The sequence below is a fragment of the Leucopleurus acutus genome (assembly GCF_964270905.1).
Source record: "Leucopleurus acutus genome assembly, chromosome: 14".
Taxonomy (NCBI): domain Eukaryota; kingdom Metazoa; phylum Chordata; class Mammalia; order Artiodactyla; family Delphinidae; genus Leucopleurus; species Leucopleurus acutus.
Genome location: NC_139156.1, coordinates 802,072 through 816,934, shown reverse-complemented (window position 1 = coordinate 816,934; position 14,863 = coordinate 802,072). Strand labels below are relative to the sequence as shown.

The following is a 14,863-nucleotide window of genomic DNA, read 5'->3' as shown; positions in this document are numbered from 1 at the left end:
AGCCAGTTAGACGGGGCCTTTCTGAGGCCCACCGAGCTGCTGGGGGCTGCTGGGACCTGCCGGGAGCTGCGGGGGCAGGGAACCCACTCTGAGGGTTCAGAGACCTCAGGGGGAGGCCTGTGAAACCTGGCCTCCTGGACTCCCACTGGCTGGTCTGCACTTCAGGCACACGGAGGTGGAGGCCCCACCGCAGCATGACAGCCCCCGTTGGTGGGGGCCCCGGGGGACTGGTGAGTGTCCGTGGACGGTTACCAGGCCGACAGAAGTGTAGTCACTGGGGCTCTGCAGGTAGTCGGCCAGCAGCTTGTCCACCGAGCCCTGCTCCAGCTGCCGCTCCAGGGTCTCCTCCCACGTGCGCTGGAGAGTGTCCAGACACACCTCCACGAGGCTGAGCTTGAGGTGCGCCAGCCTCCTCCCCAGAGGGCTGCTGACGTGCTGCAACTGAGACGCGCGTGCAGGCAGTCACGGCACGGGCGCTCCCGCCAAGGCTCCGCCTCCACCCAGTCAGCCCCGACGGGCGCGCGCGTGCCGACGTACGGATACCCACGAAGATGACGGCTGCACCCTCGCCCCCAAACCCCCTGCCCCCTCCGACTCAACCTCCTCCTTCTTAGGCAAACATGTGGCTACTTTCTGGGTCTACAAGGTAGCTTGCACTTTCTCGGAGTTTACACGAATGGAATCGTATAGCATGTACTCTGCCTGGCGAGCTTCACTCGGCGTGGTTACGTTAGGGTCCATCCACGTTGCTGCCTGTATGTTAATCCCTTCGTACAGCTGAGCAGTGTTCTGTCGTGTCGATGTGCCAGTGTGTTTACCCACTCACAGTCTGGGGCTGTTACAAATGCCACTGCTGTGAGCATTCATGCACACGTGTGTGTGTGAACACGTGCTTTCACGTCTCTTGCGTAAACAGCTAGGAGCGGGACGGCTGGGGCATACGGCGGGCCTGTGCTTAACTCTTCAGGAAGCTGCCAAACCACCTCCCAAGGTGGCTGCACACGTTGTGTCCCCACGGGCAGCGCAGGAGAGTCCCAGTTCCTCAGGTTGTTCTAATATTCAGTGTGGTCGGTCCTTCAAGTTGTAACCATGTTAACAGGTGTGCGGCGGTTTTTCACTGTGGTTATAATCGGCGTTCCCCTGACTCACTAATAACGTTGGCCATCTTTTCACCTGATTATCTACCATCCACATATTTTCTTTGGAGAAATGTCTGTTCAAATGTTTGGTCTGTTTTTATTGGGTTGTTTATGTCTTACTAAGTTTTGAAAGTCCTTTGTATACTCTGGAGACAAGACATTTGTCAGATAAATGATTTGCAAACATTTTCTCCCCGTCATCGGCGTGTCTATTCGTTCTCTTACTAGTGTCTTTTGAAGAGCAGCGTCCAGTTTATACATTTATTGTTTGATGGATCACACTTTTGGTGTCACACGTAAGAAAGCTTTGCTAAACCTAAGGCCGCCAAGGTGTCTCCCTGTTTTCTTCTAGAAGTTTGATAGTTTTAGCTCTTACATTTAGGCCTGTGATCCATTTTTGAGTTAATTTTTACATATGGTGTGAGGCGAGAATTGAAGTTTATTTTTTGGATGCGGACGTCCAGTTGCTCCAGCACCACTGTTCTAAAGATGGGACTTTGTTCACTGAACTCTCTGCACCTTTGCTGAAAGTCAGTTTTCTGTCTCTGTGCGTGTATCTATTTCTGGATTCTCTATTACGTTCCACTGATGTCTGTGTATTTTTAACCCTAAAACCACACTGTCTCAGTTCCTGTAGCTTTTATAGTGAGTCAAAATCAGGTGGTGTCAGTCCTCCGACTTTGTTCTTCTTTTTCAAAGTTGTGTTGGCTATGTTAGGTCTTTTGAAATTCCATATAAATTTAAAAATCACTTTGTCAATTTCTAAAAAACAAACAAACCCTGCAGTATCTTGATCAGGATTGCAGATAATTTAGGGGGGAACTGACATCTTAATAACGTCAAGTTTTCTGAGCCATGCACTTGATATATCTTTCCATTTATCTAGGTATTGTTTAATTTTTCTCAGCAATGTTTTGTAGTTCTCGGGGTACGAGTTTTCACTTTTTTGTCAAAGTTCATATTTATGCTGTCATAAATGGTGTTGTTTTAAAATTTTTAATATCCAATTGATCATTCCTAGTATATGGAAATACACAATAATATTTGTATATTGTTCTTGTATCCTGCAACCTTACTAAGCTCATTCCTTAGTACTAACAGCTTTATTATTTTGTAGATTACAGAGGATTCTCTATACAGATGGCCATGTTAGCTGTGAACAAAGACAGTTTTACTTCTTCCTTTCCAGTCTGGACGCCTTTAATTTCTTTTTCTTGCTTTGTTGAATTGGCTAGAACTCTAATAAAATTCTGCATCAAAGTGGTGCAGGACGCATTGCTGTCTTTTTCCTCACCTAAGGGGAAAGCATTCAATCTTTCAACATGTGAGCTCTAGTTCTTTTCATAGATGCCCTTTATCAGACTGAGGAAGATCACTTCTATTAATAGTTTGCTAAGAGTTTTTTTTTTTTTAATCAGAAATGGATGTTGGATCTTGCCAAATGCTTTTGCTGCATCTATTAAGATGATCATTTATTTTTAATTTTTAAAAATATATGGTGAGGGCTTCCCTGGTGGCGCAGTGGTTGACAGTCTGCCTGCCAATGCAGGGGACATGGGTTCGGGCCCTGGTCTGGGAAGATCCCACATGCCGCAGAGCAACTAGGCCCGTGCACCACAACTACTGAGCCCGTGAGCCACAACTACTGAGCTTGCACGTCTGGAGCTTGTGCTCTGCAACAAGAGAGGCCGCGACGGTGAGAGGCCCGCGCACCGTGATGCAGAGTGGCCCCCACTTGCCGCAACTAGAGAAAGCCCTCGCACAGAAACAAAGACCCAACACAGCAAAAATAAATAAATAAATTTAAAAAAAAAAGAAAATTCTAAAAAAAATACGGTGAACAAAATTGATTGAGTTTTGAATGTTAAACAAGTCCTGGGATAACCTCAACTTGGTATATAATCCTTTTTATACATTGTTGGACTTAATTTTCTAAATTCTGTTTAAAATTTTTCCATCTATATTCATGAAGAATAATGGCCTGTAGGTTGTTTTTTTTTTTTTTTTTAATATCTTTACCTTGTTTTGGTGTCAGCCTCATAGAAGAGTTGGGATGTATTCCCTCCTTTTCAATTTTCTCAAAGAGTTTGTGCAGAACTGGTATTAATTTTCCTTAAATGTTTGGTGGGATTCACCAGTAAAGCCATATGAGTCTGACATTTTCTTTGTGGAAAATCTTTGAACTACAAATTCGATTTATTTAGTAGACAGAGGGCTACTCAGTTTCTGTTTCTTTTTGAGTGAGCTTTGGTAGTTTGTGTCTTCCAAGCCATTTTCCATCCGTTTCATCTAATTGTCAAATATATTTTGGCATAGAGTCGCTCATGATACTCCCTTATTATCTTTTTAATGTGTGTAGAGTCTGTGGTGATGTCACAGCTCTTATTTCTGATATTGCTTATTTATGTCCTCTCTCTCTCTCTCTCTTTTTTTTTTTTTTTAATCAGTCTGGCTACAAGTTTATCACTTTACAGATCTTCTTAAAGAGACAGCTTTTGGCTTTATTGATTTTCTTTTTAATTTTTGTGTTTTCTATTTCATTGATTTGTACTGTGATCTTCAATTTCCTTTCTTCTACTTATTTTGAGTTTGATTTGCTTTTTCTCCTTTCACATTGCAGAGGGTGGTGAGATCATTGATTTGGGATCTTTTTCTCTTCTCATACAGGTGTTTAGTGCCACAAAGTTTCCCCTAAGTATTGCATTAGAGATATCTTAAACATTTGGATATGCGCCCCCTGCAGCACTGCAGTTCAAAATAATTTCCCTTTTGATTTCTTCTCTGGCCCATAGTTATTTTGATGTACGCTACTTACTTTCCAAACATTTGGGCATTTCCTCCATAGCTTTCTAGGTTTTTTAAAATTGAGGTAAAAATCACATAACACACTTACACCCTGAAGGGACAGTAAGCCCTGAATACGCTGAAATAGCTCTTCCTCTTCGGCAGCAGCTCTCTGGACCAGGTCGTGTGCCTCCAAGTAACACGCAGTTTTCTGTTCCGCATCTTCCTCATTTTGGGCAGATAACCTTTATTGGACGGAAGAGTGGGATTTAGAACAAGAATGGCAAAGCATTACGTCGTCAGTACTAACAAAATGTGTAGCATGTAATTTTCTTGTAATTATGATGTATATTTTATTAGTACTTTAAATTTTATAATTAGATGTTTTACCTGGAAATATATTCTCAATATATCTCAGAAAAAAATAAAAAAACAGGAGCGATCTGGAGGAATGCAGTAAGCACAGCATGACACTATGCTCATAACTAAACTGGTGCTGATACATCAGGTGAAGCAATGCCACAATATTAGCTGTGCTGGTTTAAACCCCTAATTTTCCTGTCTGTGTTTTTTTGCATTTTTTAAAGTTCTACATATACTGCTTCTATGATAATATTGTGTTAGGTTGGGTTTCACAGGCGTCAGGTTGCTTTTCCCGCATAAAGGCTGTTTGTAATACCCTGCCCTTGGTTTGCTTGTTGTGTCTTGGACGCTTGCGTGGCCCCGACCGCGGGGGGGCCCTGGGCGGGGTGCGGGGACAGGGGAGCGTCACGTGGGAGGGTTGTTGGCCCGCTGGAGCGGGGGCAGCGCCCGGGCCTCCCGAGGTGACGTGCGTGTGGCCGCGTGTGCACACGCGTGTCCGCGCCCGTATGGTCGTGGGAAGACGCGCGCGCCTGGGGCCAGGGCTGGGCCGGGACGATGTGGGCGGACAGAGCCCCCCAGAGGCTGCGGACCCCAGTACGTGTCTCTGGGGGAGGGTCGCAGAACCCCGCGGCCAAGCCCAGCCGTAGGGAGGCCCTGCTGGCGGCCGGCGGGGGTGGCCCGGGAGGAAAGCTGGGCGCGTGGGGGAAGCAGGGAAGCGCTGCGGAGGGCCGGGAGGGGGCGTGGGCCCACCCACCTCTTCATCTTGGCGCGCTCCAGCTTGATGTCCACACACTTCTCCTTGTGGCCAATGCTGGTAAACTTCTCCTCCATTTCCAGCAAGCGATTATCCATTTCCATCAGCAGAGCTGAGTTCTGGAAGGGCTCAGAGTCCCCCGGCTCCTGGGCGGCTTTGAGCTGGAGGCTCACACACCTGAGGGGGGGCGGGGCGGGGAGGCGCTTCCCTGAGACTCGTGGTCAAGGCCACCACCCACCTCTAGCTTCCCTCTGGGCGCAGGGAGAAACACTTTCCCCAGCGTTTCTTGACACCAGAAATCCTACAAGACACGCACGTTCTTTGGTCACAATGCCATAAAATTAGAAAGTAACAACTCCCCACCCCACCCCTCTCTTAAAACACTCAGGGGCAGAAAAGAAAACCCACTGGAAATGGAATCCGTTCACAGGTCACACCTGCAGGCTGCTGCAGGGGGCGTCAGAGGTGCCTCTGCTAGGGGCAGAGACAGAGCACAGGGGCCACGGAACCCATCCCAGAGGGAGAGACAGAACAGCCATGACAGAACAAGCCCTCTCCCAGCACAGGAAGAACTCAGCAAAGACCAAGAGAGAATACAGAAAACCAAAATCGGGCAAAATCCACAATTCCTTGGTCAGTGAAGCAGAAGCTGCTCTGAGAAGGCGGATTCAGCTGGAATCTGCAAACCCAACGTCGGAGACAGACCTCGCGGCTTCGCGCAGCTACGAGAAAGGCACCCACGAACGTCCGTGCTGAAACCGCGAGGAAACCGCTCTCTGGGAGAAGACAAACGACCAGGAGGATGGCTCGAAGATAAGCTGCGGATCTGAAAGCTGACGGTCCTACTTGGGGTCTCTCCTGCAGCCTCCCGCCTCCCAGGCAGCTGCAGAGACCCTGGCGCTGTCTCTGTGGACCCGACACGCGGCCCGGAAAACTGGCGAGCAGAGGAGCAGACAGACCAACAGACCCCAGGAGGACGTCTGACCGCCTGGCAACGTGGGGAGAGGAGAGGCCAGGCCTGCCCCAGCCTTAGAGGCTTCCCGGAGACGGAGCCACTTCCGGGGGAGCTGAGAATCCACGGGACACACAAGGCCACCCGCCCCCTCCCGAGAGAAATGCCTGCTGCCAGGAAGGGGTGCGGACGGACGCTGTGGGCACAGGGCCCTGCTGCCAGGAAGGGGTGCGGACGGCGCTGTGGGCACAGGGCCCTGCTGCCAGGAAGGGGTGCGGACGGCGCTGTGGGCACAGGGCCCTGCTGCCAGGAAGGGGTGCGGACGGCGCTGTGGGCACAGGGCCCTGCTGCCAGGAAGGGGTGCGGACGGCGCTGTGGGCACAGGGCCCTGTCCTGGGAGTCTCTGAACTTCGTAGGCTTGAAATTTGGCTTAAAGATTAATAGATGGAAAAAAGTAAACCACTATTTTCACGTTGATTAACATTTTTTTTTCTTTTTTTTTTTTTTTGCGGTACGCGGGCCTCTCGTTGCTGTGGCCTCTCCTGTTGCGGAGCACAGGCTACGGACGCGCAGGCCCAGCGGCCATGGCTCATGGGCCCAGCCGCTCTGTGGCACGTGGGATCTTCCCGGACCGGGGCACGAACCCGTGTCCCCTGCATCAGCAGGTGGACTCTCAACCACTGCGCCACCAGGGAAGCCCGATTAACATTTTTTCTTACAAAAAATTACCTGGCTTCTAGGTCTGTGGTCATGAATTCCAATATGGGCATTCGGTTCGGTCTCTCCTTCTTAAGAACGTTGAAGGTATCTATGAGCTTCTGGAACAGCTGGCAGACCTGAGGCAGGCCCAGCAGGGTCATGGCGGCCCCCGCTGTTCCGCCCCCTCCCCCCCGCCGCAGGCTGCACCGCCGGGCGGGCACGTGGCCGGCCCCTCACCACTGCCTCTCTCCTCTCGTTCTCGGTGGACAGGAGTGTGTCCGCCAGGGTCAGGGTGGACTCGTACCAGAACTGCTCACTGCCCCCCAGGTGCTGGGCCCTCTCGGCCATCTTCCTAGCTTGGCCGTAGTTCTTTTCCTTGTTTGCCAACCGTGCCAACAGGTGCAGGCATTTTGATTCTGCACAAGGATCGTCGAGCTCCTAAAAAGGAGGTGCGTGTTGAGACAGGACGGGGAGGGGCGGGGGGAGAGTGAGCGAGAGAGAGACAGAGACAAAGAGATAGAGAGACAGAGAGACAGAGAAACTGAGACAGAGAGAGAGAGACGGCAGCCGTGGCACCAGGCCTCTGCACACACTGTCTGAGCTCTTGTCTGGAGACATGCCTGCAGTGTGAGGGCGCAGGGCCTGGGCTTGATGCCTGTGTGTGTGTTAAAACCTACTCCCCTGACTCTGGAAAGCACTGACAGCCCTGGAAAGCCCGCTCCTGGCAGCAGGAGGGTCGGGTGGCGGCCAGGTGGAGGTGAGGGCAGCGCGTGGATGACTCTTTCGTGAGTCTGGGGGAGGCTGACAGGGAGGGTCACGGATGCACGGCCACAGGCCAGGAGACGGGACTGCGGCGCCTGTGGCATGTGGGTGTCGGCTTACAGCCCCCCACCTCCTTAGGCCACCTGTCCGCCCTCTGGTCCCCACTCCTGGCCCCCGGGAGCCCCTCCGTGCCTGTGCTCCTCTGCACCCCCCCCAGGGCCCACCCTGGCCGCTTCCCTTCAGCAGCCGCACGGCCTTCTCGGTCCCTTCCCAGGCCACGCTCCCTCTTGAGTCTGGTCTGCACACACCTGTCCCCCTGCCTAAGACAGAGAGCTGAACCTCCCAAGGCTGTGAATTTTTTGTACCTTTATTAGGGATGCTTCTCTCTCTGGAGTTCCTCTACAAAGAAAGTGTCAGCCTGTGTGGCTCTGTAGCTTCGCCCCACCCTCCCAGGGAACAATCCTGAACCTGCCCGGAGACAGAAGCATCCGCCTGAGGCCCTGGGAGCCGCTGACACTGCAGCCGAGCTGCCACCTCTGGGGAGGGAGAGACGCACACACGGGTGGCTCCGCTCTGTCCTGGGTTTTTCCCGAGGGCGTGTGTCCTCACGGGGGACAGAGCCCAGGAAGAAAGCCACATCTGAGCTGGGGGAGGAGGCAGGAGCCTGGGGCTTCCAGAAGTTGGCACTGGAGGGGGCGGGGCCGGGGGAGGGTCCAAAGACCTGTTCTCAGGGGCAGAGCACGCTCAAGAAACCCAGCAGACAGTAGTGGGGGCCTGAGGGGCTGAGCTGAGATCTGAGCGTCCAGGCTGGAGTCAAGCCTTTCTGAGGAGGCCGGGTGAAGCCCAGGCTTCCAGTGAGACCCCGGAGATGCCACAGACGCCTGCAGGGCCCACACCGATGAGCAGCAACAAAACAGCCAAGCGGGTCGGGGCCCCGGGGCCCCATCTATCTATCTGCCTCTCGGAACAAGACCGAAGCCCTCGGCCTCGCCAGGGGCGCCCATCCACACGCACATCGGGAGGCCGGCTCACAAACAGAAGGGGCCCCCCAGCACAGGAGGAGAAAGAGGCTCTAACACACTCTGATGAAGGAGCTCGAGAAACCAGAGGAGCCGACAGACAAAGGACGTGAAGGATGGGCCTCCGGCAGAGCTGGATCTGCACACGGGAGTGGGACGGGTGCTCTAGAACAGGCTTCAGCACAGACAGGTCCCTGCCTCCCAGAGAGAAGGGTCTCAGCGGGGGCACGGAGCTGGGGGGCTGCCACTCGGGGGAAGAGGCCCCACAGGTGCAGTGGGCCGGGCAGGTGTGGCCTCACCTGGAAGGCCAGGTACGCCTCTGACAGGAGCAGCCGGGCAGGCTGGTACAGGTCCATCTCCAGCAGGACTTCAGCCTTGAGGGTCCACAGCTGCGGGAAGGACATTCCATCCAGGCCCCTGCCGGTCTCTCCGTCTATCTTCAAAGTCTGTAAGACATGCAGGCCCGCCGGTGCTGCGTGGGTGCAGGGCCCATGCTGTCGAGCGAGGTTCCCCACCGGCCCCACACCCGCCAAGCCCAGCCCCCACTCCAGTGCCCGTGGCCGGGCTGTCCCCCGGGAAGTCTGTCTCTCCTCACCCACCAGGCCCACCAAGCAGTCCCGGGTGCAGGTGGCTCGCCTGGCCTGTCCTGCAGGAGGGCTCTGTGCACTCCGGGTCCCAGCCATCCCCCACCACGAAGGGAGTCCCAGGTGTGGCACTCCCATGGTAACAAGTGCTCATGACCTCGGAGCATGGGGTGGGGATGGTTATTTCCTTTACGGGCGAGCCCATATGAGGCGAGCCCACCACCGGACGGGGTCGGGGGCCGGCCGGTGGGCGCTGAGGCCTGCGAGGGCCTCGGCCTTTCCCCCTTCTGGTTGGCACGGTAGCTCTCCCGGGGGGGCACCCGCTACTCCCAGCCTGGCCTCTCTGAACTGCAGCTCAGGCCCTGCAGTCCCGTCTTCCCTGGGGACTTCCAGGGCCCGCAGGGCGGGGACACATCCCATCGGTCCCTGGATTTCCCAGGAAACCCCACACCAGGATTTGGAGGCAGCAGGCAGTTAAGACAAGTCCGAGCTTACTGGCTGGAGCGGGACCTGTCACTGCCCCCACTGGGCTAGGAACCGAGGTGCTTCTGCAGAGAGAGGCTACCTTATCCTTTGCTACGAGGGGCTTCATCTCTGCTTGCTGGGCTGGAGTGGGGGGCTCCCTCAGTGTTGGCAGACTTTCTTCTAATAGAGGTTCCTTATTTTTCTCCTTTTTCAAGGCAATTTCTTTTCTGCAGCTAATATAAGTAAAACAGGCATTATGCCAAGGAAGAAATACCATGGCCAGAGACACCTGAAAATGTTCAGTTTCAGTAGGAATCAAAGAAATACAGATGAAAATAGCTACAAGAAGCCGCTATCCACTCACGTGTTTACAAAGATTTTTTTTAATTCCCATGGTTTAGCAGCATATATGACTCCCAAATCTGCGCTCCTAGCCCATTCTCTCTTCCAGACTCCAGGCTCATGCACCCAGCTACTCGCCTGACATCCCGACCTGGATGTTTAACATGCATCTCAAACTTACATCCAGGCCAGAACTCCACCCCATCTGGAAAGGCAGCCCGCAGAGGCCCCTGCCCAGCCCCTGCTTCTTGTGGGACCCTCCATCCCCGTGTGCCCTCAGGACGCCGCCTCCTTCACCCGTCCCGCTCCCCCTGGCCCCCTGCACACGCCTGGTGCTGTGTCCCTCCGCCACGCGGCCCCAGCCCGGGAGACGCCCACACACGGGAGGGCAAGTGAGGAATGAACTGCCCCTGCTGCCCAGCCGTGGTGGGAGACGGGGCCTGGGGCTCGAGGAGACGTGGCCGAGAGCAGGGCCGGTGCCTGAGCGGCAGGGCAGCAGGCGGAGCTCCGCGGCTCGGCTGACTTACCTCACCTGCTCCACGTCGCAGATGTAGGCGTGCCCGACCACCTCCTCGTGGAAAGTGGCTGCTTCCCTCAACTTCAAATCAGAACAAACTAGGGCAAGTCTGGGGGGGCGAGAGGAGCGTCAGCCCTGAGTCGGGCTGCCCTGGGCTCAGCCAACTTGATACAAGTTGGTAAACGGGAAAAGGAATGGATAATCTGAGGCTATTTTCTATAATTTGTAAAGCTAAGCCAGATTACTAGGGAAACATAACAGACGGCTCCATCAAGTTCCAGCTGGAGCACGTTTCTACACTCGTTCATGAACTTTACTCCATTCATTCATGAACTTTACTCCACAGGCATTCATGAACTTTACTCCATTCATTCATGAACTTTACTCCATTCATTCATGAACTTTTTTACTCCATTCATTAATGAACTTTACTCCACACGCATTTATAGCCTCAGGGTCATCTTTCGAGGTCAAGACAAGGTGCCCTGGGTGGGGCTCTGACCCGTTACAACTTTAAGCAAACAAGCTCTGCTTTGATTCTTGTGTAAAACAGTTGTATTGTGAAATGATTTCAAGTTTCCAGAAAAGTTACACAAACACTACAAAGAATTACTACATCCTTCACCACCCAGGTTCTCTCTCTCTCTCTCTCAATTTTATATATGTAAAGATCTATTAAAATTTTATATAAAACTTCATAAAAATATAAAAATTGTATATATAAAAATTATTTCCTGAACTATATATAAACTTTCATATATAGTTCAGGAAATAATTAAAACTTATTTACACATAAATTTTATATAAAATTTATATATATCAAATGTTTTCCTGAACTATCTGAGAGTAAGTTGGAGACACAAAAATGCTCCTTTTTTCTACTTATTCTACTTCAGTGTGTATTTCCTTGGCATAATCATATTCTCTTAAGAACCAGGCAGAAATTTTAAAACTAAAAATACTATTTTTATGTTTAAGTATTCTGATTTATTTGGCTTTACAAATCGTAGGGACTTTATTATTTATATAAATCGTCAACTGCAGAATTAATATTTTAAAATCTTATTTGGTTTTATATTGCTTTGGGAAATATTCACTTTAGCCACTTGAATGTCTCCCAGCTCCCCCCAAAATAAAGCAGGTGGCACCAACCGGAGATGGTAGAGGTCCTCGAGGCTCTTGCTGTCGACCACGGAGGCCGCAATGAGCACCTCCAACTGCAGGACCGGGATGGCGAGCTCATGAAGGAACACCTTCTGCAGGGCCTCGACCAAGTGGTCCAGATAATATAAACTGTACGCCTACATCAATACACAGCAAACACGTAAGGTCAAAGACGGGGGAAGGGTGGGCCCCCAGCTCACAGGGTCTTCCCTCCAGAAACTCTGTCCACACAGTGCCACGTGCACAGGGGCTGAACTAGTGTCTGTTGAGGGAAGGAGTGATGTGCTCTCTGCCTCCTGTCCTTCAGTTAATGGCTTTCAGCTTGTCGTGTGCAATCTCCTGGAATCTTCAGCACCCAAGTATAAAGATGCTCACAAGAAAAATCTGTCTGCTTTCATTCAAATTAATGTCTTTGTTTCATTTCTTTATATACACATACAATTGCTTTCAAATTCAATATAGACAGAGACGAACTAATACTTCTTATAATGTCACACTAGGTTTGATATTCTCAGTAGAAAATTAGAGAAGTTGGATGAGCTATTTTAAAAATCTGCTTAAAAGCACTGAAGAGTGAACAATGCAGGCAAAAATGACTGGGCCGAGACATGGAAGAAGATGTGAATCGAGAGATGTGAACCTGGCACCTTGGGATACACGTGTCCTGGGATGTCTGTTGACAGAAGAGGCAGCTGAGAGCCTGAACAGCACCTGTGACTCTTCCTTTGCAGGTGGAGTTGAGGGCCCACTGAAGGCTAGTGCCCCGACTGGGTCCCCAAAGCCCGCACCTGAGGCTCAAGGGCAACGAAATAAAACAGCCCTGTCAGGGGTTACATCCCAGCCCAGTGGCATGTGGGTGGCCTGGAAAGCGTGTGTTTTTTTGAGAGACTAATAACTGATCATCCCTGGTGAGGCCGACACTAAAAGATGATAATAGGATTTAAGGGGCTTCCCTGGTGGCGCAGTGGTTGAGAGTCCGCCTGCCGATGCAGGGAACACAGGCTCGTGCCCCAGTCCGGGGGGATCCCACATGCCGCGGAGCGGCTGCGCCCGTGAGCCATGGCCGCTGAGCCTGCGCGTCCAGAGCCTGTGCTCCACGGCGGGAGAGGCCACAGCAGTGAGAGGCCCGCGTACCGCAAAAAAAAAAAAGGATAGTAAGAACCACATTATGCCAATAAATTAAAAATTTTATATTAACTGGAAACATCCTAGAAGAACACAACCCACCAACATTACAAAAAAATTATAAAATCTGAAGCATTCTGTAACTATTAAGTAAATTGGATCCATATTTGAAAATCTTCTCAAGTAGATCCAGGCCCAGAAGTCTTCACCAGGGAATTCTTCCAAACGTTTAAGGAAGAAATAACAGCTAATCTTATACAAATTCTTCCCCAGAAGAGTTCAAAAAGGGAACACTCTCTAATTGACTAAAAGGTCAGTGTGATATTGTGATATAATAAGACACATACCTCTGGTCTTTGTTCTTGGTTCCTGGCACTGAGCTCCTACAACCCTTGGGATTTTGTGGTTCATAAGCCCCTTTCACCCACACCTGAGTTTACACTCGCAAGGTGACTCCTGGCCATCCCTACAGAGCTTCAGGATGGGGGCTGGCGGTCGGAGGAACCAACCACATGATGGGAGAGTGAAACCCTCAGTCCCGTCCCGACCTCTGGGGCGGGGGGAGGGGCTGGAGGCTGAGTTAATTCCCAACAGCCCGCGAGCCGATCAGCCGTGCCCTGTCCCGGAACCTGTAGGGAAACCCTGCGGGAAGGGGTTTGGAGAGCTTCTGGGCTGGTGAACGTGTCCACCTGCCAGGAGGGTGGTGCCCGGCACACCCCAGCTCCACGGGGACAGACTCTCCCGTGCTCGGGACCCTTCCACACCTGCCCCATGGACCCCCTCATCGGGCTGCTCATCTGCACCCTTTACGACATCCTCTGTAACAGACCAGCGATCTAGTTAAGTCAAGCGTTTTCCTGAGTCTGGGAGCTGTCATGGCAAACATCGAACCTGAGGAGGGGGTCATGGGAACCCGACTCATGGCCACACTGCATGGAGTGCAGTGGCCTGGGGACCCGACACTTGAGACCGGCGCCTGGTGGGGGCGGCCTCGAGGGACGGAGCCCTGACCCTGTGGGGCCTGCACTGACCATGGCACATAGTGCCAGAACTGAGTTAAATGGGGGGTCACCCAGCTGGTGTCCACGGGGAGCGGAGAACTGGCTGTTGTGCGGAAACCCGCACACCTGCGGTCAGAAGCGCTGGGAGCAGAAAAGTTTAGAGTCAGTGCAGCCTCTTACCACTTCCTGACAAGCGTGTAGTATGAAAGGAAAATTAAACACCAATTTCCTCATGAACACAGAGGCAAACACCCCGAACAAAATACTAGCCAGTTGAATCTGATGATAAGTGAAACGAATAATATGTCTCAACCAAGTTGACATTATTCTGATAAGCATTAGGGAATAAAGTAAGGAAAGAGAAAAAAGCCATTATGTGATAGATGGAGAAAAATACTTGATAAACATCTGTAGCCATTTGTGATTAAAACTCTTAGCAAATAGAAACAAAGGAACTTCCTTAATCAATAAAGAATACCTATAAGCACCTACAGCAAACATCGATGACACTGAGTGAAATGCTGAAGCCCCCTTGCTAAGCCAGGGGGCAGGATAAGGAGGTGTCACCATCTCTGTTCAGCGCTGTGCTGGTGGCAGCCAGTGGAATAAGGAGATAAAAAGTGTAATGATCGGAAATGAGGAAAAACCTTTGCGGACGAAATGCAGACTCTGTGTATACACATAAGAGCCAAAGAATCTACGGATCGATTACCAAACTCATCTAGAAGTTAACTAAACTGATGGCTGCAAGGTCAAGATGAAAACAATTATATTTCTAGATTTCGTCTGGAGTTTAAAAAAATGAAACAAAAGAGGTATATTTATAACAGCAGCACAAACATCAAATACATAGAAATAAATCTAATGTGTGTAACCTCCATGCATAAAACTCAAATCCATTATCAAGAGAAGTTACAGAAGACCTACGTCAATAGAGAACTAGAACATGCTCATCGACTGGAATATTCAATGTGGCAAAGACGCCAGTTCTCCCCCAAACCAAAAACTGATCTCGAGATTCAGTGCAATCACAGCCAAAACTCCACCAGGGTTTCCAATGGAAGCCAACAAGCTGACTCTAAAAGACACATGGAAACAATGGACAATGGAAAGGACATCCAAGACCTTCCTGAATAACAAGGCCAGGCAATGTTCTCTCCCAAGCAGTCAAGGTGACGAACCTCAGGAGCTCA

At 51.2% G+C, this 14,863-nt stretch overlaps 1 protein-coding gene across 1 annotated transcript in view; it reads right to left on the bottom strand.

The window, feature by feature from the left end:
• The window catches only part of CFAP46 (cilia and flagella associated protein 46), a gene marked incomplete at both ends in the record, with an annotated part of 88,738 nt that overhangs the window by 22,362 nt on the left and 51,513 nt on the right, over nt 1–14,863 (bottom strand). The window contains 9 exons of the mRNA XM_082855190.1: nt 253–441; nt 4,033–4,168; nt 5,041–5,217; nt 6,722–6,828; nt 6,929–7,129; nt 8,772–8,918; nt 9,622–9,754; nt 10,391–10,489; nt 11,533–11,681. Of these exons, the coding sequence (XP_082711316.1) occupies nt 253–441; nt 4,033–4,168; nt 5,041–5,217; nt 6,722–6,828; nt 6,929–7,129; nt 8,772–8,918; nt 9,622–9,754; nt 10,391–10,489; nt 11,533–11,681 (1,338 nt within the window). The remainder of the gene's footprint in view (nt 1–252; nt 442–4,032; nt 4,169–5,040; nt 5,218–6,721; nt 6,829–6,928; nt 7,130–8,771; nt 8,919–9,621; nt 9,755–10,390; nt 10,490–11,532; nt 11,682–14,863) is intronic.